Consider the following 23106-nt stretch of genomic DNA (forward strand, 5'->3'; position numbering starts at 1 on the left):
AAGCTTCTTCAGCAGCTCCTACCAAATACTCACCAATAAACGGTGCAGGTATCCCCGTACTGCTCTCAAGCCACTATCAGCGAACATGATGCACACGTAGCAAACCAAATGCTCCTTCTCTTGACCTTCATAATTGTCCGGTACATCATGCTTACATACACCGTAGATTCCTTAATATCCAACGCTCTCAATGACGACGGTAGATTCACGCCACCAGCACCCTGCGAAAATACCGAGCTGCAGCTGCAGTCTTTGCGGGTCACTAAGTCTCCCCCTAACGGAAACGGAAGAACAAGTTATCTTTAGTCGGTACGTCGTCTACTATCTTCGGGCCGTGGAGTTGCTACGTCGGATTCGGGTTACGAAGTGGAAAGCGGCGCTCGCGCGGAGGAATCTGAGGGTTTCTAGGGCACAAGGGGACGGGAGGAAGCGGCTACTGTTTAAAGCTGTAATTGACGGGCTTGGAGGGCGGGCTGAGAGGTGGGAAAAGGAGTTCGAGGAGTTGGTTTTAGGCGGGGGCGCTGAGGCGAGCGAATGTGTTCCGGATTTATTCTTGATTCGATATTTACCTAATGTATTAGTTGGCGAACTTTGAAAGTAATTAGATAGATAAACATAATGAGAGCGTGCCTAATGAGCTTCTCTCATTGCTTGCATTAACCGGAGGCGCTCTGATAAGGTTTGGAGATCTAAGAGAGATGTAATTAATCAAAGCAAAATCAAGGCAGCATAAGTAACTGGTGTTGCTTCTAGAGGAACACACATTTGAATATCATGAATAGAAATGCATTCCAGAGACTAATGAGAGTCATCAAACGAAACATTCTATCGGGCACCACAATATAAGGTAAGGGTAGCGCTAATCCTACTGCTGCATATGACTGGGTAGATTGTACCCCGTATAATCTAGGTGCACAAAAGCACGATCAACTGTAGGTACACTCTCAAGAACATATTGGAGACTCTCACCCAAGTCATGGCTATCGCGGAGACTTGTACTCTCATCAAGAACTACATCAACCTCAACATTGAGTTTGTCACCGGCGTGGTAAGCTTGTAGGCCTTGAATCTGCTTAATCGTTTTGGCAAAACGCATAGTAAGATAAAGCAAAATATTGCGTTGATCAGCGGAGGCAGCAGCTCCAGTAAGATTGCGGATATGAGTGGTTGAGGTCCGAGACCAATTGATCATGACGTATAGTGAGAGAATGATACCGCCAGCTGGATCGAGCCACCATACTTTGGCGTAGTAACCGACTGAACACCTAATTAGCTGCGGCTACAAGACTAAGATGGGAGAACGTGCCTAATGGAAAGATGATACTGAAAATATTGAACACAACGTCCGTCATTGCGTCCTGTGCTAGGGCTTGTACACTCGAATTCTTGATGAAACGGCACCAGAGCCAGCATAGAAACTTTATCACAACAGTAGAAGACATAATTGTGATAGCGGGTATTGTTAGTTCCACGATAGTATGATTTCCGGATGTCATTCTCTGAAACCCTTCCAGGGCAACCTGGAAGAAAGAGGTAATCATAATAACTGAAAATACAAGAACTCCGATAGGTTCTAATCTTCGTCGGCCGACTGGATATGCGTACTGGTCTTGCCGAGATATTAAACGCGTTGTTGTCCAAACAATCGCTGTGCTCAAGAAATCGAGCACCGCATCAACCAAACTTGCAATAACCGAAAGGGAAGACGTGAGGACTGTTACAATGATTTTGAGTATGAGCAGAATCGTGTTCGCAGCCAGGTTAGTGTATATGGCAACCTTTACAATGGAGTCTCCGCTGTCGATTTCTTCCTCAGGGATGAATTCTGGCAGAATCTGTTGAGGAGAATCCGAGCCATCGACCTCGGCTGTGAGCAACGGTGTCTGCTCGTCTGGTAATTTGTAGAGATTTTTGGGTGTTCGTTTGACCTTAACTTGGGAATTGCTCCCATTGCTTAAGACCTCAGCAACGTTACCAATTTGTCCGCTTGTTTCATCAAAGTCTGGAGAGACTGGACTAGAGTAGGATTCTTCATTTATAGTTGGTGGTACGTCTATTGGCAGCGACGGTTGATTGTATTCTTGAATCAAGTTGTGTGGTAGAGATGAATCGAGAAGGCGGTCTATGTAAATATATTGTTGTATCAAGTAGTTATTGCGTTCATAATATTGCCGTCTGTTGAATATCAGCATCAGCATTCCACCTCGATCTTATGGATACTCACAATGGTTTCTTCATTTTCTTAAGCTCCTCATCAGTCCTAAAATATTGCTCCCTAAACAGCAACACTCAGCTTTTAGATTTAATATACGACATTGAACATCCCCCACTTACCACTTATATCTTGGGTTACTATTCCCAATCAACCTCTGACTTCGCATCTGAGGTGTCATGAGAACAGAGGCCACACTCATCTTTCTATCCTCCCTCTCTGAAGCCCCTCCCCACGCCATTGTAAGCCCATAAGACCTGCCGGACTCGACATCGTCCTCGCTACTCCTACGTTCATACCGGACGCTGGACCGTCGACGCGTTACGGCTGGACTTGAAGACATGTTATGAATTAGAGAGGGAAGATTCTGTCCGCGGGTAGAGATAGGACGCTCCTCTGACAAGGGGAGGAAAGCTTTGAGGCTTGCGATACGGTGTAGGTTGGATCGCTGAGGAGGTGATTCTGATACGTCCTCCATGGCTGCTGTTTAACGACAGAAGCTGTGCTGCTTGTTTGCAAAATGATGGGACTATGCCGACGAGACTTTGTGTGAGAGGGGAGGAATTAAAGTAGAGCTTGGACCCTTGCCAAGACTTTCAGCCACCCACAGCCCCACTCCAGCCACTTAATCTTCCACGTCTAGCCCGCCATCTGCATTTTGACTTGACCAAATCCCCAGGCAACATGCCCATCTTCACGCCGGGGAAAGCGCCATAGCCTCACTTGCGTGAAGACCCAGCTGCAATAGCCACCCTTTCATTTTTCTATATCGCAACATGACCGCCGTAATGATTGAGGCAGCTTTCTCTTAACTCTCACCGCTCTCATTCACCAGGACCAATACTCGTGTTCTCCTATTGATTCACATTGCTGACAATATATCACCCTAGTATTGCAATATTCCTAGAACTCAGCATATTTAATAGGCCATGCCCTTCATACCTCACACTCCTGAATCTCTCCTCCCTCGTTCCGACTCGAAGAATCCCGCGACAACATGTAAAGGTATCACGTCTAGTGGTCGACCGTGTCGACGCAGTATTGCTACTGCAAAATCGCCTACTCGATCTTCTGCTTCTGCGACAAACGGCGTGCTCGCTGTTGTGTCAGTGGGAAATAATGGGGATAAGAATGATTCTGGAGCTGCTGCTTTCTTTTGTTGGCAGCACAAGGACCAAGCAGAGCAGTTGGTAACGACGGATAGCTCAGCACAACCACGAGAAGACGTAACGAAGCTTGTGCCCTTGAAAGAGCGGAGTAGTATCGATACTCTGGTGGCAAGACTAGGAGTTCTGGAGATTGAGGAGCCGAATCCTTCTTCCAAAAGGAAGTCGAGAAAAGAGAGGCACTCAAATGACAAGATTCTGAGGGACAATCCTCCTCATCGGATAAATCGACCTCCAACCTGGGAGAATGTCCCAGGCCCCCTGATGTCCGTGCCGGAGGACCTTATGGCCTCCACAGGAGGCCGAACTCCTCAAAATCAAGGGGCATACCGACCTCCACCTCGAAGACAGAGAAAGCAAGGACTTTGGGAAGCACTTTGTTGTATGGGGACCCAAGAGGACGATTACGTGGAGGTAGTGAGACATAAAAAGAGGGTTCACGGGCATCCTGTAGAAACACCTCAGTCTATGCCAGCAGCTACACCCGCGCGGCCGGAACGTAATTCTCAAAACTCTAAAAATGAGCAACGCAAAAAGCCACGACCTCAGCCAAGTCCGGGGCTTGTTCCTCAGCCGTCTACTCAGCGCTTAGCAAGCAGTTCACCAGTACGCAAACCGCTATCAGATAAACCAGCTCGACCTATCAATAAGCCCACTTCATCGAGCCAGTCGGAAACCTCGACTCTCCTTTCCTATATTCCCACATCTCTCTCTCCGCAAACAACATCACTTTTACTCGCCGAGCTTTCTAAACCCATCTCACAATATGATGACGAAGGATTTATCTACATCTTTTGGCTCACTTCCGAAGCCAGCGGTCCACCTCCTGCCACCGCTGCTGCATCACTCCTTACATTGCCATCCAGGCCTGCCAATGGTCGGCGGCCCAGTGACATAATCCGCGACTATTCCAACGTTTCCGCTCAAAATCCAACTAGCTCAAGGACTATTCCTGGCGCTTGGAGCACGGAAGATGGTGAAGGTGCAAATAAAACCGAAAAGAAGACGATGCTCTTGAAGATTGGCCGCGCATCCAATGTCCACCGTCGTATGAACGAATGGACGCGTCAATGCGGATACAGCCTCTCTCTCGTGCGCTTCTATCCTTATATACCCTCAACACCATCTCCCTCTCCCTCTCCCTCTCCTTCTGCTTCACCTGAGAATCCTCGTCGCCCATCTCTACAACCTCCTTCTCGACCTGCCGACCCCGTACGGCGTGTCTCAGAAAATTCGAATGCTAATGTACGCAAAGTCCCGCATGCTCACAGGGTAGAGAGGCTGATCCATATCGAGCTAGGTGAGCGGCGTGTAAAGCGGGATTGCGAGGCCTGTGGAAAGGAGCATCGGGAGTGGTTTGAGGTGGACGCTACCAGGGAGGGTGTTAAGGATGTTGACGAAGTGGTGAGAAGATGGGTTAATTGGGCCGAAAGGGCCGAAGCATGATGGACTCTTCTTTTTTTTTGCCGATATGAAAAAATGAAACATGAATAATGGACACGGATGTCTTTTAGTGTCTTTGAAAAATGATAATGTGGAACTTAAGGGTTATGTACACATTAATCCTCGATGCAAATGTATGAAGAAACTCAACACTAGCAAAGGTAGGATTAAAATGTCATTGTGATCCGTCTGGAACCTTCCTTGCTAAACGCTGATTAAAATGAAGGTCAATAATAATTATACACCCCCCAAATGATACGCGTGCACTCCCTAACTAATACGCATACACACACTCTCTAAACAGGGTTAGATCCTTCCTGTTAAGGTTGAAAAATCACGTGGATTTGACTTGTTTGCGAAAATCAAAGTGTTAAATGTGACTTTTATGGCTGTAATAACTAACGTAAGTGATAAAGTTATGACAGTCGGCATAGTTATGACAGTTCCTACCAAATTTCGTCTGTGCGTAGTTTTGATGTTCCAAACCGTCATAACCCTTAGTAGAGTTTAAATTAAATTTGGAATGTTCCGAAGGACTCCTAAGCAAAGTCCTCCTGAAAGGGCAAAGCCCCGAGACCCCTAAAAGCTTGTTAAATACCACCGCCAACACTAGGCAAGTTACCCGTATTAGTATCTTAACTTCTACCACAATTCTCACTACCTATAATACTACTCACCTGCCCCTGAGTCGATTAATTGGATTGCGCAGTGGCCTGTAAGGCACTGCGTAAGCTGATTTGGGTGCTGCCACCTCTGCTTAACGCCTGCGAACTGCCTCCGCGGCCACGCCCGCGGCCACGGCTACGCCCGCGCCTAGTGTATCCGGTATTTCGTTTAAATGCTGATACTCGCGACGAGTTGAGGTATTAACGCGATTTGTATTTGTAGTGCTGGCCGGGCGGTCACGGCGACGCTTAACAATCACAGGCTCTTGAATACGGAGTAGAGGATTGATAGGTGGACCAGAAGGTAACGGAGGTGGGTTGAGAGCTATGGTTGGTGTGGGGAAAGGTAAGGCAAATGCGAGGTGATGTTTTGGGTATGGGCGCGCATCGGTTGCAAATGCAAACAGGTCAGATTCACGTGATATTCTAACCTAAACAGGAAGGGTCTAAGCCTGTTTAGGGTATATGCGTATTGATTAGGGGATGCACGCGTATCATTTGGGGAGTGTATGATTATTGTTGGCCAAAATGAAAACCTTCAATTTTTAAAAATTTTGTCATTGTTGCGCAGTGGTATGTTACCTAGCGACAAGGGAAAATAACCACGTAAGCAACTTCACTGTTCTGAAAGACAAGTTTCCAAACCGTCAATCTTACCCCAAATAGTTTTTTGCATACCTCTGATAAGCATTATGACACTTTGCGACCTTTGCAAATCAATTCCGCTGGATGAGCTCCCTTCTCTGCCTTCTGAGTACTACAACGGACGTCCGGAATGGAAGTACATTCACCCATTTTACGGACCGCAGCAAACCAACAAACCACTCGGGTTTCCACATTGGCCAAACATTGAAGCTTTGAGGGACTCTGCAGCTAAATGCGAGCTCTGCGACTTAATTCTTTCTTCAGTAGACCGGGTCATTGACGAAATCTGCGACGCTACGGAAGAGAAACTGCTTCGCTACAACAGCTCTCCCGCAAGTCTAGCGTTTGATTTCTGGATCGTAAGACGAAGAGATGGAGGTGATGGATTTTGGGTTCTAACACACAGTGATGATGCCGATGACATTGGTAACCACAAGGTAAGTTTTTACCTTGTGGCTGCTATTGGGATCTGCGTCAAAGAGGGTACGATACGTTGGATAGAAAGCCAGACCTAATGAGAATCAATTAACTGATAAGCCTAGGCAATCCTCTTGCGCCCTCAATTATAGGTCGACCCGTAGAAGAAAACCCAAATAGCCAGGTGATATTAGCTCGGGCCGTGGATTGGGTGAACAAGTGCAATGAACACCCAAAATGCAGCGCCGGGATCCAGCCGCTACCTTCTCGTGTCATCGATATTGGAGACTCAAATGAACCTTGCATTAGACTTGTTGAGACAAGTGGAGACTCTGGCATCTATGCCACTCTTTCTCATTGCTGGGGCACTTCGATGCATCTTACAAGCACTCAGTCCTCCTTGGTTGCACGCAAAAAGGGCATTGACTTTGCTGAAATGCCAAAGACTTTCCAAGACGCAATCATTGTAGCTCGTGCTGTGGGCATAAAATATATTTGGATCGACAGCCTCTGCATTATGCAAGACGATGGAGAAGATTGGGAAAGGGAGTCTGCGAACATGGCATCGGTCTACGCTAATTCATACCTTACCATCGCTGCAACCAGTGCCAAAGACAGCTCCATTGGCTGCTTTACGCCTCGACCACCCAAACGGTATGTTAGCATTGACTACAAGTCAAAGGAAGGGATAAGCGGTCAAGTCCTAGCTTTCCTTCTTCCCATACAAAATGAGGCTCTTGACGACTTTTATATTACAATGGAAGAAGAGCCCTTAAGTAAAAGAGCATGGGCTTTACAGGAACGCGTATTGGCTCGTCGTACGCTGCATTTCGGAAAGCACCAGATGTATTTTGAATGTAACAACGGTTTCCTAGGCGAAAATGGCCTCCGATTTGAGCAGCGATATAATAGCGTACACACTCCCATGAACTCTACAGATCACACAAACCCTGTAGACTCGATGGATTCGACGGGCCCCGCGTCAGGGAAACCCCTTCTTGGTTCGGTAAATGCCAAACTGAACCCCATATTGAATCATTGGCATGAATTACTCTGGGCCTACGGTCCTCGCAAGCTGACGAAGGACTCCGATAAACTTCCTGCTATATCAGGCCTTGCCCGAATATTTTCAGAGAGACTTAATGATCAGTATATGGCTGGCCTCTGGAGGAACTCACTAATAGAGGGTTTGCTTTGGCAAGGTCTTCGGGTTCATCAAGTCCCCGAATATCGCGCCCCATCCTGGTAAAGATTATCTCCTTTGCTCTTGAATCCTTTTGGATAGGCAGCACACTTGCTGATACGTCATCTATTTGATAGGTCCTGGGCCTCAGTTGATGGTATTCCGGCCGCAGGACTCACGGAAAACTGGGAGCCGTTGGCCACGATCATCGACTGCCATGTCGAGGTGAAAGGGTCGAATCCTTTTGGAGAAGTGAAAAGTGGCTGGATTAAGATACAAGCCCCGCTGGAACCTCTCTTCCTAGATGAACGAATTGATCCTGATGGCGAAGGAGTACCGTACTCAAGAAATCCGAAGGTGCGAACTGAGAAGGGACATCCTGAGGGGGAGTATTCCCGTTTCGATGTCAACCTTATTGAAGGGACAGTTAAAGATGCTGCAGATTTGGTAGAGGGTCTGAAGAATGTGAAGATCTTCGCTCTTATCCTTGCAAAGGAGGCTACCACCCCAGATCAAGACGGTTTATTTATATATCACTCTTTGATAGTGAGTCCGACGGTAGATGGAGGCCAGACGATGCGGCGACTGGGCTTCGTAATCCAAGACGAAGGTACTCTAGGAGGTTGCGACTCTCTCGACCCTTCGGTTGAACGACCTGTTATTATGCTTGTGTGAAACGTCCAAATCCGCACTGCGAGAGTTATGAAATGGCCGCGCACAAAACTCTATGAATATAATCCTTGTTTTCTGCTCTTTAGAGGGCCGTGCCGCAATTCCCTAAGGGTTGAGGAGGTTTAAAAGCCTTCTCTAAACACAAGGACGCCCCGGTCCGACATCAGCTCCAGCATGGACGACGTTCGTAAATTATCTTAAGCTACACCCGTGGAACTGTGCAGGGTCATTCATCAGGAGGTATGGTAAGATGGAATAAAATTATGTACTTCTATGATCATCAAAAGCATGTCGAATTGTACTGGAATATTGATACCGACGCCTTGTATTAATCCCTGCAAAACCGTGCTTGAATGGTATTTGGGCTTGCCGTCAGGGACTCTCAGAATTGCATTAAGATATTCCTAGCCCATATTACGCGCCAACCTATTCCTCCATAATGTCAACAGAGATGTCTAACATAATACCCTACAGCTAATTACTGGGTAGCATTTTCATTTCATGGTGCCGCTGTGTCCCCATCGAGGTCTTAGCTTGAGTGAGCGAATCATGCTGGCATGTTATGAGAAGTAAATGACGGCTAGAATGTAGGTTGATCTTGCTTGAACAAGCTGGGCCAAGCCTTCGAGGTTCTATTAGCCGCTATCTCCTGCGACTAGAAGTGATTTGTAACATACTCGAGTATGCCTTTACCACCAAAAAATGGTCTGTATGATTATATTTGCCTATCTGACGGCGAGAGTTCAACTTCCATTACCGCGGTTAGTCACTTGGCAGGACGCCCTTGAGCCTTGAAGTAAATAAGTCCGGTTCCTTCCTCAGAATGAAGGGTTCTTGTTTTTCAATGCCACTTCTACTCTTCCGGTCTCCCTAATTATGGGGGTGCTGCCTGCGGAGCTGCTGGCAGGAAAAGGACGAGGTGGAACTGAATGGCACGATATTTGACCCTTTGTTTAGTAAATGGACAGCTTTCGAGCGGCGAGATGTAAGGCAAGACAATGGAGAACTAATTAGAATTAAGTATTAATTTGTCAATGTTTTCGTAAACTCTGGAGCGCCATGCTATGGATATATCAGACAATCATTGCGCCAATCATAGAAATATCAAGCCGAGCTCGAAAACCGAGTCAACATCATAATTGTCAAGTCCGGTAGACAGAAGCCATTTCCTAATAAGCCGATATCCAAGCGATTACTTCGCCGCAAACCTACTCCTGGCCCTCAGTTTAGCACCGAAGAAGTAGAGAGCGTAGACACCGAAGATACAGCCGCAGGTCAAGCCAGCCAGTAAGCTGATACCGGGGCCGACACCCAGGTTAATGAAGAGCGGTCTGGAAAAATGGACAGCTCCAGCGGCAAGGGTTGACCGCACGAAGTCGTTACCGGCGAAAAGCGAGGCGCTGTATTGAGGGTACGACAACGGCAGATATAGGAAGATACACTGGATGATAAGGAAGATACCGACAGTGAAGATACCAATGCCAATGACGGAGGCGATCCAGTGGATTGACGGATTTGATGTCCACCCTAGGGGTCATTGTTAGTCTCTAGCATGGTTGTAATCGGTGATAAAATGCTTACCGAAAATAAAGAGGCCAATGGGACACAAGAATGTGACGACTAGGGCGGGAATTAGCCGGCGTTCGGGCTCTCCAAGGCCATGTGTGCGGATCTCAGGCTCAACAATCCAGCGAATGTACGCCCAATATGCGCTCATTGCAAGAATAACACCAACAGTGATAGACAAGAAGGTGAGGCCGGTCTCGCCGATATTAAAGCCGTACATTCCAATATAAACGAGCGGGAAGGCTTCGAAAAAGGAGTAGTAGATACCATAGATAAGGGCGGTATAGATGGCTGTAAATGCGATGGAAGGATCCAAGAAGATTAGCTGCATGGGACGCCAGAGGGCCTCCGCGGCGATATCCTTAGCAGTGAGATTGGCCTGGTCGATCTCGCTCTGGCTCTTGAGACGGTTATCACCGGTAAGCTTTCGTAGGCGGCGAGCCCGACGAAGAAGAATGTTTGACGGGGAAGTCTCTGGGAGAGCAAGGAAGAGAAGAATCCAGATTGGGCCAGAGAGCCAGAGAAGTTCCCAGAGAGACCAGCGCCAGTTTTCGGCTGCTACACTAAATCCGCTGATAATGGGACCAAGAGCAGGACCACAGGTTGCTGAAAGTGCCCACAGTGACAGCGCGTACGGGAGCTTAATAAGCGAATACATATCCTGGAGGGTGGCCCCCCCAGTTGCCAAACTAGGGCTTCCAAAGAAACCTTGCAAGAAGCGGAGGACGATGAGACCTGCGAAATTGTCGACTACCGCCGCTGGGACTAGGAGAATAACGAAGATGGCAAATGTGATCAGGTATGGCGGATTCCGACCGATCGAAGGGATCTCACTCAAGGGAGAGAATACAAGAGGGCCGATACCGTATGCTAGCACGTACATAGAGAGGCCTAGAGCTGCTGCGTCTATGGAGACTCCAAAGCGTTTCACGACACCTTCTTCGCTGGGCGCATAAATTGCTGACCCCATGTAGAAAGCGAGCGTATACATACTAATTGGAGGCTCAGTTTCTAAATTCATACGCTAAACGTTTCGACTTACTATATCTGGAATGAAACAAAGGCTTTCTTTCCAAAGGACCAATTCTGGGGATTGTCTGGGTCATCGGTTGTGTACCAATCAACCAAGATGGTTCCATCTTCCAATTTCTCGGGCTCGATTGGTCGTGTTGGCCCCTTTTCCAAAGTTGCTAGCGTAAATTGCTCTTCAAGATCGGCACGGGTCACGGATTTCTGTAGGGCGCTCCTGGTGCCGACTCTTGATAGGCCAGTGCGAGATGTGCGCTGTGTGGCTGCTGTCTTGATCTTTTCAATGTCGAAGGTGTTATCACCTTCCACGTCAGAACCTGCCGTGTTGCTCTTTTCAAGCTCAAGAACGTCTTCGGGAGCTGCAGGGACAACCTCTTCCGTAGGCTCACCCTCTGGCTCTACCTTAAGTTCCTCTTGAGTCTCCTCTTGAGGCTCCTCTCTAGGTCCGTCGGGATGAGTGTATGATCCTGGGCACTGAAAGTCGGCCCTCTCTTCGGGGTATTGTAGCACCTGATTCTTAGTGACCCATCGAATTATCTGCCCCAAGGGGGCGTCTCTGATGAGAGCCGACATAATTTGGGATATAGATGATAAAAACTGGGCGAGGTTGAGGACGAAAGGTAATGGGGAATGAAAGCGATACGAAGCTGGTAAGAGACGAAGTGAGGCTTGGGATGGCGATGTAGACTCATGATTGAACGAGGTTATTTATTTACTGCACTGTTCGGCTGCAGCTAAAAGTCAAAATCCGTATGAGTCGCATGGACAGTACTACGTAGTAAGCAGTCGTGTCAGTAATTACCAATGTGCCAAAAAGCTTGGCGAAAATCGGCGCATATAGATTGGTTAGGGAGTTCAAGGGCTTGCTCACGTCAGCTACAGACGATTATCAAATCCACCGCTACTTCCGTTCTTAGTTTAGCGCCTTCATGAAACGTGATGCCCGCTTATTCCAAAATAATCTGTCTTGGCACGCTTTATAATCGGCGATAGGGCATAGTTAACAAGACAGTTGACGTCATTTTTACCGTCACCTACATTTCGGGGTTGAGAGTTCCTCCGCTGTATTTCTAAAACCATCATAACGCCATTCGACTCAGGAGCTTAGAAGGAACTGGAAGAAATACGATACACAAACATGCGGACAGCTATACGGACGAACTGGAAGACCCACATATCGGCTTTCTAATTCAATTGCGTGCTACGCTGCGGTGACTCTACGGGTCTTATTTAATCCTCACTACAGCAAATCCAACGGCCATACCCCGCATATATCTATGTTCAGATAGAGTTTCTGACAGTAAGGGAAGTGTGGAAACTAGGTTTTCCCAACCTCCAGAACCGCGAATCCTAATAATCACAACAACAACCGGCCAAAAACTAACTCAAGCCCTCGCCTTGATGAGATATGTAGCCTGTCATTGAATAAGCGTTTAGCCTTGTTTAGCATTTATGTAGCATCCCTGCATTTAAAATCCTTCGAAAATAAAGGAAAGAGCCTTATTCACATATCTTCTCGGCAATCGCGTACACAGAAGCCTGCAGATGCCTTGTAGGAATAAGCGGGATCACACTTAACAGGCTCGTTCCGTACACTCTCAAATCTGGACTCACAACACCGCCCCTATCTAGTGGCAGCATAGCGCATGTGCAGCTTGGGTGAGTGAAGCTAGGATACACCAGTGCAGTACGTAGGATGTTTTCAATATCAGCATCGCTGGTGATATTTGCACCAGGGAATGTTTCCACTGGCCCTAGGGTTTGGGTTGAGGGAGTGGCGTAATATTTCCGCAAAAGTCTAACATGATTAGCGACTATTATTATAAAATTAGACCATCTACTTATATAGCAAACTTTATCATAGCGATGCTGTTGGCAACTTCGACTAAGTTTGCAAAGGCGCCGTAGTCGGTGGTTGGGTCACCAAAAGGGTCAGTTATGTTGATTGAAACTGTCCCTCTAGAATGACTTGTGTAGGGCTGCCCAGGCAGCAACATCAGCTTTGTCCAAGGCAGATAACTGAGATGCAACGATGGAGCGCTGGGACAGGGAACTGGCAATGAGGGTCTGGTCGTAGATTTTCGGTAAGTAGGAAGTAGCATCCTGTGACCAGTGGAGCCAATTTGGACCGGATTGGACTGGAGTTGGATTACTAACCTTTATAGGTAACCGCTAGTCCTATTTAGGTTTGGTGTTCACGGAGCTCCAGGAGCTTTAGAGCGGATTTGTGGGTCAAATCCACTCCACTCCAATCCAACAAGATCACTGCCTGTGACTCCAGAGTTGATATTATAGATACGTAGTTTGGATTAACGGTTTTAAGAGAAAGGAATCCAATGGCATTGGTCTGAGACATAGTATATGGGCCTAAGAAAAGATTGATGTCTGTCGGCCTGGCGTCGATCACTACACACCATACCAAGCTTAGATCAGGGGTCCCTTTGACCCACCCAATTCGTGTATTTAATGAGGCTCTAAGCCTCTCGTAACAGACCAGAGTTCTCATCCTTGATCGTTCTGTTCGACAATGTATAAACAACGGTTTTAGTGCGGAGGAGACGCACTAGTCTTGAACTTCTGGTATTCTGTAAAAGCATCGCTATTGAATGTGGCATTAACGAGAAAAATTATCTGGATTGGGGAAGTAGTTCTTTATGACTAAATATTTAGCTGCGATGCTTATGGCGTCGTGTGTGGAGATAAAGCCTACAGTTATATTCTAGAATGCTACGGGATGGTCTTGGAAGTTTCGGCCCACGCCTGGCAAACCTTGTTTAACCTTAATTCCAGCCTTTTCCAGCAAAGCCTTCGGGCCAATGCCACTCCGTTGAAGAATCTGCGGAGCCCCAATGACCCCAGCAGCGAGAATGACCTCTTTATTTGCCTTGATGACTACGGGTGGGGTGCTATCTCTCGGTTGAGCAGATACTCCTTAAACAGTTAGTCCACCAGTGAAAGTAATGTGGATTACAGTATAGCCTGTAAATAAGTGGTAGTTATTACTACGAGATTTGGCGCGGTAGTAGTGGGCTGTTCTAGCGTAGGATCGAGTCTCAGTCATCAGATCTAGGGGACTTGGGACCCAGAAAACGCCAAATGCCTTGCCATTCGCGCCCTCTTTCTGTTACGGGATACCAAGGCCAGTCCAGACTTCCCGGAAAAGACCTGTTATCAACTTGTCAGTATTGATGCTTCCGAGGCCGTCACGGGAGTTTCGCACCTTCTGAAGGCTATTGATGTAGAGGGAAGATAGCTTGCACCGGCCCACACCCCCCCTATGCGCTTGGAATATCATGTCCGTAGTTGTATTGAGCTACCATACTTGCCAAAGGAGGAGTGGAAGTTACACTCTACAACTTGCACAGTCCAGCCGCGGTTCTCTGATTAGATGCATTAATGGCCTTACCTTACTTTCTTGAAGTAAGGAAGCAGACTAGACCATCCCCAGCCAGGATTGCCGAGCTGTTCCCACGCATCATAATCTGATGCCGATCCTCTATCGAGAAACATACCATCAACTGCGGAGCTCCTACCAACAACGGCACTACGTGGTTCCCGTCTGCGCTGTGCGATTGCCAGGGCCGGCTTAAGGAGCACTAGTCCAGTTGAACACATCTCGAGCGTTCCCTCTTAGTACTCGCTCGTGTATGAGCAGACCTTGATGGTCGTCCACGAATCTAAATTCTACAACTAGAACATTTCCTAGCAGCGCAGTATTAACCTGGCAGCTGGTTTAAGATCTCCGCTATGCTCGACGGAAATGCTTACCCTTGCCATTCTCTGTTAAAAGATTTGCAACTGTAAGCCGGCTGTTCCCCCGCCGGCGATGATATAATCGTACGAAGAGCTAAGCAGATCAGTGAACCACTTGGCCTGTGCTAGGTAACTTGTTAGGTAAACATGAGCAGACACCAGAGAGGAGCAAAACGTAGACTGCACGAGCTAAAATACACGCCATATTTATGAATTGATGAAATAACTTCGTAGTGAAGTCTACGAAAAGGAGTGCAAAAGAAAGGACAGGACCTTGCCCCTTAATATGATGGTTTTACCGATGAGAAATGAGTAGATGATGAGTTTCAGTTTATTGAGGCGCGGCAGCAAGACCTGGATCAGACGATCCAGCTTTCAAGCCACCAATGATAATCTATCGGTAGGTTTCCTCTATTGGCTTCGTCTATATTTCGTCAAGCGAGGTATCTAATACTCCTGGTCTCTCCATACCCCAAGGCAACCTAAACAAGTTTCCTGGGTGATGGAGGCGTAAAGATTTCGCTCCAAAGGACGCACAGAGAAGCCTGGCATTTACCTGCCGACGCCTGGCCTTGTAAATATACCCTGGGAAAACATAAATGGCCGAGTTGATAGTAAGTTATGATGGGGCAGCCTTTTAATAGCTCTGTGGCAGTGATGGCGCCTTCCAGATATCTGATGGCACTGCCGGTTGAAGATATCTCTTTTTGGGATACCTAGTTACACGATCGTGGCCAGGGCATCGGATTGGTCTTTGCGCCAAGGTCTGGGCCTGTTTCAGCTATTAAAAATTCCAAAAATACAAAGTGAGGCTGAATACATATGGCTATCATGCATGCGTCTTTGGACTTCCTCGGGTTCGTGCCCATCGATATTGAAATCACTATAAGGCTTGTCCTGCACATTCATTAAAAGTCAATCCGACTAGCTTGTCATTGGAGGGTCTATCCTTGCCGTGGATTGAGTGCCGCAATTCGTCTCTACATGCCTCATTAAAGAGTTGGAAAAGCCCAAATAACCAAACTCCCGTTTCTACCGCGCCCTTCTACTCCACGTTATTCTAGGATATCGCAATCATGCCATTGCGCCGAAGATGGTACGAACAAACATCCGATAAAACTTGACAACGACGTTGATTACCAAACCCATTGCCATCACTGGGAGAAAAATCTGGAAAAATTCGATCGGGCTCGCTGGCTTAACTTCTGTCTCGATATATCCGGCGCCTTTGACGGCCTTCCCACCGTCGGCCGAAGGAGCTTCTTCATCGTCAGCGGGGAAGCGACCGGTTTGGACATAGTGCTCCAAGAGTTTGTCTTTCTCAATCCAGCGCTGTCGCAGCCACTCCTCGAATTCCTTGGTGTCATCGATGGGAATTGTTGAAACGGCAAAGCGTCTCCAATACATGTTGACGGACTTAGGTGGTCTGCCCTGGAAATATGTCGACTTAAGAGTGAAAATGTCTTGACCGAATTGGCCACGTCTACGTTTAAATGAATATCTCGGTCAAGGGTCTCAAATGTTATGCGTGTAACTTACGGAACGCCCTCGTATATCACCGTACAATCATACACCCACTTCACGGTGCTCCTCATTTCCTGGAGGCAGAACTGCAACCCAGTGCTGCGGGGTAAGAGCAGGTGTTGCAAATCCTGGAGTCCAGCCTTGTCTGCCCATCTCTTGCTCCCAGCTCTTCCATTCTTTGACAGATTGGTGCCCTCGGGGAAAATAAGTAACCACATTGGATCTAGAGATTGGGAGCCAGACATGGGTCCACTGTGTCGGCCGCTGAGCTTCTGTAAGCGGTGCTGGAATCGAGGTTTATCTTTTGCCCATTTTCGAGATAAGAAGACAAAGCCGTAGAACATCATCCCCTGTCCTAAGATTGGTATCCACTTGATAGACTCCTTGAGGATGATGTAGATATGCCCGTGCATTTTAGCTGTATACGCTATCCACCAAAGATATAGCCAGTCGGTATATATCTAGCCTTGATTAGTACGCTAGATATGGCGTGACCTCTTGCAACGTGCCTGATGGTTTGCGATGAGGATCATGCGCTCCTCAAAGTCACATTCCAGCCGTCCATCCTTTGTTCTCCGCAGTTGTCCTCGAACGCTCTTGTCACCGCTTACTCGGACAAGAGTGGGACTCCACCACTGGGTCATCGTCGCAATCAGGAGCCCAAAATGCTGCTTGGTCAAGGCCATCCACGCGTAGTATAAGTCTTGATTGAAGAAATATAAAGGAGCGCCCATGAGTTGTGTGACAAATATGCTGAGCCCTGCTATTAGCGCTTTGTGCAGCGTTAGCACAAGGCGACCCACCATATGCAGCTTCCCAGAAAGTACGCAGCAAGCAGCACCATACGCAGCGCTTGACCATAGGTCCCATGCTTGATAGGACCTCCAGGGTGATGCTCTCCATCCTTAATCTGAGCTTCTGTTCTATTCTTATATTCGAGCTTCACGGAAGCTGGTGGATGCCTGTGCTTGAGGCCGTTGGCAGCCATAACGGCTTGTAGGACGATACAATAGTCAACGAGGGATATCAGGTATGGATGAGTGGGGGGTGGTCTGAAAGCGAGGCGCGTGCCGGTTTCGTGTGGGATTTAATTTGCAGCTAGGTTCTTTTTGTTAAATATGAAAGGTAAAGACGCAACAAAGAGTGAGGATAGGGATGTTAAGGGATTAGACAGGAGAGGAAAACAAATGTCTAAAGTCGTGTATCTCGAGCATACTGCTCAGGTGCAAGGTGTTGCTACCTGAAAAGTGTTGAATCACTCCCAAGTGCTTATTTGATGGATGTGGGCAGGCAGCGCCACGAAAGGATACAGCTGCCACTTTGCAGCAGACCAATGCGGGGTGGGCATTAAAAGAGCACCGCCGCAGAAGCTCGGGCCAAGGCAACTTGGTTCAACGAGGTAAAACATTCCAAGCAGCCACGGTAGCTTTCGCTCAGATCGTCAACACCAAATAAAAAATTCCGTATGAGAAATATCGCTGCGATATGAGAGCTGGAGCTGGAGCTGCCTGTGGGCAATTCTCAACTACGTTTGACCTCTTCTCCGTCTGTCATAATTACTTGTACATTGCTTATTTCCCACCACGTAAACTTGGAGTCATCTCAGAGGCCTGAACAACTTCGTATAAGAGATGAAGTCCTTCGTCCGCTCTCGCGACCTGCCATGGAGGCGATGCTTCTCACATAGTGCCACGAGGAGAGATATCAAAAGTATCTCAGAGCTGCCGGACCGGATACTCCCAAGCTACCAAGGTATGTATTCATTACCCCCGGAGAAACATCATGCCACGAACCCCGAGAGCATAGACGGCCTCTCTATCTGTAGCAACCTCTCGACGAGATAATTACGGATGCATCTTCTACCTTGTAGGCTAATTTGAGAGCCAGAAACCCGCCAGAACGACCTGCTCTGCCTCCAATGGCCCTCACCACCTAGAAACGTCCTGCTAACAAAAAAGAACAACACCCCTGGGATTACCGAGTCTCTTATCGAATATGCCCAGCACATTCACTCCACCTACCCGTCCATGAATATGATCCTAGAACCTCATGCAGCCGAGGAAGTCCACTCTCAGCTACCATTCCCAATATTCACCACTAATGACACAGCCCACGATAGAGCTCCCACTCTCCTCTCACATAAAACCGACCTTATTTCAACACTAGGCGGCGATGGTACAATCCTGCGCGCTTCCGCCCTCTTTGCACACGCGCCCACCGTCCCACCGATCCTCTCTTTCGGCATGGGCACACTAGGCTTTCTAGGGGAATGGAAATTCAGAGAATACAAGCGCGCTTTCCGCGAAGTATACATGTCTGGCGCTAGCGACGCCTACGCCAGCATAGACTGCACTAGCCCCTATTTATCCTCAGGGACTGCATTAGCGACAGAGATATCCCCACCCACTTCCTACGCCTCTATCCGCGGTAAATCGATGGGCAAGACGCGGAACGCGCGTATTCTGCTGCGAAACCGGCTGCGTGTAGGCGTCTTCTCGCCCTCTGGGTCACGCATCAACGGTCCTAGCACATCCTCTTCCCCTAACCCTGGCGACACGTACGCATTGAACGAAGTAATCGTGCACCGGGGCTCCTCGCCACATCTTAAGATCCTTGAGATCTACGTCGGAGGCCGCTTACTGACCGAAGCGGTTGCGGACGGGATGATTATTTCGTCGCCGACTGGTAGCACAGCTTACTCGCTCTCCAGCGGTGGCAGTATTGTGCATCCGCTCGTGTCCTCACTCCTCCTAACGCCTATATGTCCGCGTTCGCTCAGCTTTCGGCCGTTAGTGTTGCCAGCCAACACGCCTATCACGTTGCGGCTGAGCGAGAAGAATCGCGGAAGGGAAGTCGAGGTGAGCATTGATGGTGTGCGAATCAGTAAAGGAGTTGGAGTTGGAATGGAAGTTAGGGTGCTTGGGGAGGAGATTAGGGATAGGAGGACGGGCGAGTGGTGCGGAGGCGTGCCTAGTATTGTAAGGGGGGTTGTGGGGACGGAAGAGAAAGAGGAGGATCATTGGGTCGGGGGCCTAAATGCGTTATTGAAGTTCAATTATCCATTTGGAGAGGAGGTATGATCGATTGAAACGACTTGACTGACTCAAGAGGAAAGCGATCTCCTCGAAAGAGGATCACGAAATTCTTAGAGAAAGAATTGGCCAAGCAGCCAGCCGACATGACGGCCAGGGTATCAGCAAACAGATCACGCAATACACATATATTCAATCCAGCTAGGTATTCAACTGTCTCGATTCATTCGCATCAATGGACTAAGCTACCTATTCCAACCGATGCTATTTCAGCAAGCTTGCCACAGACAGAAATCTAACACATGACTCGATCACGGAAAGACAGCTACAAAGGGTACTACATTGCCCGCCATATAAAGCCACAATAGCCTAAAATATGCTTTCAGTTGATCCCAGCGAACCCTCCCGAAATGCTTGATGCGGCAGACGGTGCTAGCCAATAACGCCTACCCGGGGATCGCAACCCGAAAAATTCTTTGAAATTCTTTGAAGAACACAACCAAGGAACTCGCACTGAGGCCAAAAGAAAGGAGCAGAGGATTTTTGTACAGGCAAGAATATAATAGCGAGTTACGCAGGGCATTTCCCTGGTCATCCGCGCTCTAATCAAGCGTTGTGTCCAGAAAAACTTTCATGGGAGTACAGGACTCAGAAATGAACCCTCATGTGATCATTCGCGCCAAACGATTTGCCGCACTGTGGGCATTTCCGAGACCGGGAAGTGAGGCGCTCTTCAACGCACTCCTTGCAGAATAAGTGCCCGCAAGACTTAATAGCAGTATCCTTAAAGTTCTTTTTGCAAACGGCGCAGAGAATCATGGACTATAACTTGAGATCAGTGACCTTTTATTGGTGCCGGCCAAACTTCGTGCGCAACTTACCCGCATGTATTTCTCTTCGTCAGGTTGGTTACTCAGACTCTTCTTCTTCCAGTTTTCCGTCTGTTTCTGCGCATCTTCGAACTGAACCTTCAGCTTCTCACGCTCAGCTTCAGCTTCTCGTTGTGAGTGTGTGGCTGCTAAATATGAGGTATCCTTCGCGGCAAGAGTTTTCTTCAGCTCCGCTATTTGATTAATGTATCCTTCAGAACTGATTTGAGACTCGCTTAATTTCTGCTGCAGTACACGATGCTGATTTGAAAGTTCTTCTAATTGTACCCTCATTTCTGCAACCTGTTTCTCCAGCCTGTCTGTGAATGATCGACTAAGAGCTTCGACCTCCTTCAGCTGTGCAACGATTTCCGCGCTTTTAGTATTCTGAGCGCGCAATGTGCGGTTTTCCTGCTCTCGCGCCTCCTTGGTCTTCATGGCCGCAAAGTACTTTTGGTCTGCCTTGGCTTTATCTGCGCTGGCTCTGGAAATATGTTCCTCCCAGGATGCAAGCTCTGCTATCTTCTTGCTAGCAACGGATTGCGCTTTCTTCCATGCAGCTTCCATTGAAGGCAATTCGTTACTAAGTAATTTGTATTGACTCTCCAAGCTGGAAATCTTGCTGCGCAGCTGCTCAGAAGACATGTTTTCCAATTCGGTCTGATGGTCCTCCGAGGCTGTTTGTTCGGCCAATTGTAGGCGCAACCGCTCGACTTCGGATTCTAATGCAGCTATCCTGCTCTCTCGTGCGCTCGCCAGTTCTTTAATTTGGTCAATCGACGCCTTGTGTTCTTCCTGGCTAGCCTTTCTTATAGCAATGTCGGCCAGCAGTTCATCCCTTGAGTTACGGATACGTGTAAGGTCCGCTTCCGCACGAGCCAGTTGACTTTCTGTCTCACTTATCACCGCTCGAGATTCGTCGTCCATCTGTATGCGGTATGCGGTCCGTTCCGCTTGCAGTTTTTGGGCTTCTTCGCGGAGCTGCACATTGGTGGCTTCTAGGTTGTTAATACGCTTAATGACGTCCTCATGCTGCGATTTTAAAGTCTTAAACAGATCCGTCTTTGCGTAGTCATCATCTGTTAATCTAGAAAGCCTGATATTCAGAGACGTTACATGCTCGGACAACTTTTTATTCTCGGCTTCAAGTTGCTCCAGCTGCTCTTTTCTCTTAGCTGCCTCAGCAACAGCTTCCTTCCGCGCTGTCACTAGCTCTTCGTTAACTCGGACACTACCTTTAGTGCCATTAACTTCTACCGAGCCATCCACTTTTGCGCTGGACGAGTCTTCTCGACCGCCACTCTGTGTGGCTTGTTTTTCCAATTTGGCAACTTGAACGCTCTTGGTACGATCCAATTTCTTTTCCGCGATCATATATCGGTGGGTTGCACTTTCCATACGTTCGGATAATTGTTCCTTTTCCGTGGTAATCTGGTGCAATTGCGCTATATGTTCCTTTTCTATGGCCAGCAGTCCTGAAACTTGTTCTTGGAGTTGAGTTACTTCGGGTGACGCAGTAGGTATCTTGGCAAAGAGATCTGACAAGGCTGATTTGATGCTCTCTGAGCGTGATGAGAGATGTTTTTGGAATGTTTCATTGTCTGAGAAAAGTAATGAAGATGGGAAAGGAGTATCTGCTGCTGTAATAGTTAGGAAATATCAGCCTTTGAACACTCAAAATTACAACTCGAATGTGCTTACTGCTTTGCGAAATTCCAAGTGATAAGGTATCGTTCGCCAGTATCTTGACTTCATCGACCAACTAAAGAACCAGTCAGCCTCATCACCAATGCTAATGCGGACCAAGTGCACCGACTTGAGAGAACCAAACGTCTATTGTTCGAAGGTGGTCATCATGATATGCAGACCGCCTTTCCATATCGGCGACCTGAGCTTCGAGAGCGACCTTTTCTCGCTTGTACTCACGCATCTGACGGAGGATTGCATCTTTCTGGAAGGACTGTCAAGTATGGATGTGGTCAGTTGAGATTTCGTAGGTTGTGATTGACAGTGGATGCGGGAGGGGGCGAACCTCGATGTCATCTTTCCAGGGAAGGTCAGCGTCGGGATGCGGCTTCGCGCCGTTGACAGTCACAGCTTGCCTCTTAGCAGGTGGAGCAGAATCATCATGATCAAGCATTGCAGGTCTTTTACGGTCCTCCATCTTGACGACGTCAAGTGATGGGACTGTGACGGTTCTGGATTCGAGCCTCATCAGAGCCGCGAGGAAGGGTTTCAAGAGGTGAGGGAGGGTGCCAATAAGACAAGAAATCAGAACATGGGGGAGTGAAAAGAAAGGATCGAGTTGAATTAGGGCAGGCGAGCACTGGTGTTGGGTCGTGTGCGTTCACCGTCAACGAGAGTCAGGTCGAGATGGAGTCGAGGAGATGCGAATCCCTTTAAAACTAGCGCCTTGGCGCCAAGATATCGCGCTAACGCCCGGCATAGCACGAACTTCAACACCAACTACCACAAATGCTAGAAACTCTTCATGGCAGATCCTCATGTCTTCAGACACAGGCGGCACACAGCCACCGGCTGCTAGCACCGAGCAACCACAAACACTAAAACCTATAGCAAGTTTCGGCAGCTCTGTTATTAGTACGTTTCTAACCCGCTGCCTATGTGACCAAAGCTGATATCTCCTAGACAAGTCGACCAGGAAGTTCGCGCCGAAGGCCATACAGCGTCGACGGCCTGGCGCACCTCAAGCCCTTCAAGGAACTTTAACAGTATCGGCAAGGTCTAGCGTTGATAGACAAACTGCGTCCGGGACACCGCAACCGCCGACGACCCGACCCACCGAGTCAACCCAACCAGACACCGAAAATACAACTCCTTCGACCTTATCTTTACAAAATACCACCCAGCTTCCGCCTCAAGATGTTACTGGAATAGGAGCCAGCGTCCCGACTTCCACACCGTCTTCA

General features: G+C 48.0%; 7 protein-coding genes across 7 annotated transcripts; 3 read left to right on the forward strand and 4 right to left on the reverse strand.

The window, feature by feature from the left end:
• Positions 1-865: 865 nt before the first annotated feature.
• K441DRAFT_689868 (uncharacterized protein) lies at positions 866-2690 on the reverse strand (the record flags this gene model as incomplete). Its single annotated transcript, XM_067652342.1, has 4 exons — positions 866-1257; positions 1307-2175; positions 2225-2275; positions 2335-2690. 4 exons carry the CDS (start codon positions 2688-2690, stop codon positions 866-868), a joined length of 1668 nt encoding a protein of 555 aa, XP_067499159.1.
• A 199-nt stretch (positions 2691-2889) lies between these two features.
• Positions 2890-5059, forward strand: K441DRAFT_667279 (DUF1766-domain-containing protein). Its single transcript, XM_067649805.1, has one exon. It carries the CDS (start codon positions 3142-3144, stop codon positions 4822-4824), a length of 1683 nt encoding a protein of 560 aa, XP_067499160.1. The 5' UTR covers positions 2890-3141; the 3' UTR covers positions 4825-5059.
• Positions 5060-6118: 1059 nt separating this feature from the next.
• On the forward strand, positions 6119-8751 carry K441DRAFT_619101 (HET-domain-containing protein). Its single transcript, XM_067645859.1, has 3 exons — positions 6119-6614; positions 6674-7793; positions 7869-8751. The coding sequence occupies exons 1-3, from the start codon at positions 6179-6181 to the stop codon at positions 8404-8406; spliced, it is 2094 nt and encodes a 697-aa protein (XP_067499161.1). The 5' UTR covers positions 6119-6178; the 3' UTR covers positions 8407-8751.
• A 544-nt stretch (positions 8752-9295) lies between these two features.
• Positions 9296-11820, reverse strand: K441DRAFT_667282 (MFS general substrate transporter). The gene is made up of 3 exons (XM_067649806.1): positions 11012-11820; positions 9985-10961; positions 9296-9930 (listed from the first exon to the last, which is right to left on the reverse strand). Exons 1-3 carry the CDS (start codon positions 11569-11571, stop codon positions 9596-9598), a joined length of 1872 nt encoding a protein of 623 aa, XP_067499162.1. The 5' UTR covers positions 11572-11820; the 3' UTR covers positions 9296-9595.
• Positions 11821-15363: 3543 nt separating this feature from the next.
• On the reverse strand, positions 15364-17352 carry K441DRAFT_272732 (acyltransferase-domain-containing protein). Its single transcript, XM_067640889.1, has 5 exons — positions 17079-17352; positions 16785-17028; positions 16291-16736; positions 15572-16234; positions 15364-15517 (listed from the first exon to the last, which is right to left on the reverse strand). The coding sequence occupies exons 1-4, from the start codon at positions 17261-17263 to the stop codon at positions 15826-15828; spliced, it is 1284 nt and encodes a 427-aa protein (XP_067499163.1). The 5' UTR covers positions 17264-17352; the 3' UTR covers positions 15364-15517; positions 15572-15825.
• Positions 17353-17906: 554 nt separating this feature from the next.
• On the forward strand, positions 17907-19355 carry K441DRAFT_583163 (ATP-NAD kinase; the record flags this gene model as incomplete). The annotated part of the gene is made up of 2 exons (XM_067644488.1): positions 17907-18027; positions 18163-19355. 2 exons carry the CDS (start codon positions 17907-17909, stop codon positions 19353-19355), a joined length of 1314 nt encoding a protein of 437 aa, XP_067499164.1.
• Positions 19356-19655: 300 nt separating this feature from the next.
• K441DRAFT_272776 (BRE1-domain-containing protein) lies at positions 19656-22535 on the reverse strand. The gene is made up of 6 exons (XM_067640890.1): positions 22209-22535; positions 21993-22136; positions 21878-21938; positions 20525-21813; positions 20189-20341; positions 19656-20129 (listed from the first exon to the last, which is right to left on the reverse strand). Exons 1-6 carry the CDS (start codon positions 22389-22391, stop codon positions 19956-19958), a joined length of 2004 nt encoding a protein of 667 aa, XP_067499165.1. The 5' UTR covers positions 22392-22535; the 3' UTR covers positions 19656-19955.
• Positions 22536-23106: the final 571 nt, after the last annotated feature.

The sequence above is a fragment of the Cenococcum geophilum genome (assembly GCF_001692895.1).
Source record: "Cenococcum geophilum 1.58 unplaced genomic scaffold K441scaffold_54, whole genome shotgun sequence".
In the NCBI taxonomy this organism is placed as follows: Eukaryota; Fungi; Ascomycota; class Dothideomycetes; order Gloniales; family Gloniaceae; genus Cenococcum; species Cenococcum geophilum.

What these genes read in the sequence shown, in the direction of transcription:
- K441DRAFT_667279 (XM_067649805.1), top strand. Translation starts at nt 3,142, where the DNA reads ATGCCCTTCATACCTCACACTCCTGAATCTCTCCTCCCTCGTTCCGAC.
- K441DRAFT_619101 (XM_067645859.1), top strand. Translation starts at nt 6,179, where the DNA reads ATGACACTTTGCGACCTTTGCAAATCAATTCCGCTGGATGAGCTCCCT. An exon ending in TGGGATCTGCGTCAAAGAGG is followed by an intron (nt 6,615 to 6,673) that starts GTACGATACGTT and finishes TGATAAGCCTAG; the next exon opens with GCAATCCTCTTGCGCCCTCA. An exon ending in GAATATCGCGCCCCATCCTG is followed by an intron (nt 7,794 to 7,868) that starts GTAAAGATTATC and finishes TCTATTTGATAG; the next exon opens with GTCCTGGGCCTCAGTTGATG.
- K441DRAFT_667282 (XM_067649806.1), bottom strand. Translation starts at nt 11,571, where the DNA reads ATGTCGGCTCTCATCAGAGACGCCCCCTTGGGGCAGATAATTCGATGG. An exon ending in TTTGTTTCATTCCAGATATA is followed by an intron (nt 10,962 to 11,011) that starts GTAAGTCGAAAC and finishes GCCTCCAATTAG; the next exon opens with TATGTATACGCTCGCTTTCT. An exon ending in CATTGGCCTCTTTATTTTCG is followed by an intron (nt 9,931 to 9,984) that starts GTAAGCATTTTA and finishes AATGACCCCTAG; the next exon opens with GGTGGACATCAAATCCGTCA.
- K441DRAFT_272732 (XM_067640889.1), bottom strand. Translation starts at nt 17,263, where the DNA reads ATGGCTGCCAACGGCCTCAAGCACAGGCATCCACCAGCTTCCGTGAAG. An exon ending in TTTCTGGGAAGCTGCATATG is followed by an intron (nt 17,029 to 17,078) that starts GTGGGTCGCCTT and finishes AGCAGGGCTCAG; the next exon opens with CATATTTGTCACACAACTCA. An exon ending in GTGATATACGAGGGCGTTCC is followed by an intron (nt 16,235 to 16,290) that starts GTAAGTTACACG and finishes ATTTAAACGTAG; the next exon opens with ACGTGGCCAATTCGGTCAAG.
- K441DRAFT_272776 (XM_067640890.1), bottom strand. Translation starts at nt 22,391, where the DNA reads ATGAGGCTCGAATCCAGAACCGTCACAGTCCCATCACTTGACGTCGTC. An exon ending in CCTGGAAAGATGACATCGAG is followed by an intron (nt 22,137 to 22,208) that starts GTTCGCCCCCTC and finishes CATACTTGACAG; the next exon opens with TCCTTCCAGAAAGATGCAAT. An exon ending in TCGTTGCACAGCTGAAGGAG is followed by an intron (nt 20,342 to 20,524) that starts GTCGAAGCTCTT and finishes CTTGCCGCGAAG; the next exon opens with GATACCTCATATTTAGCAGC.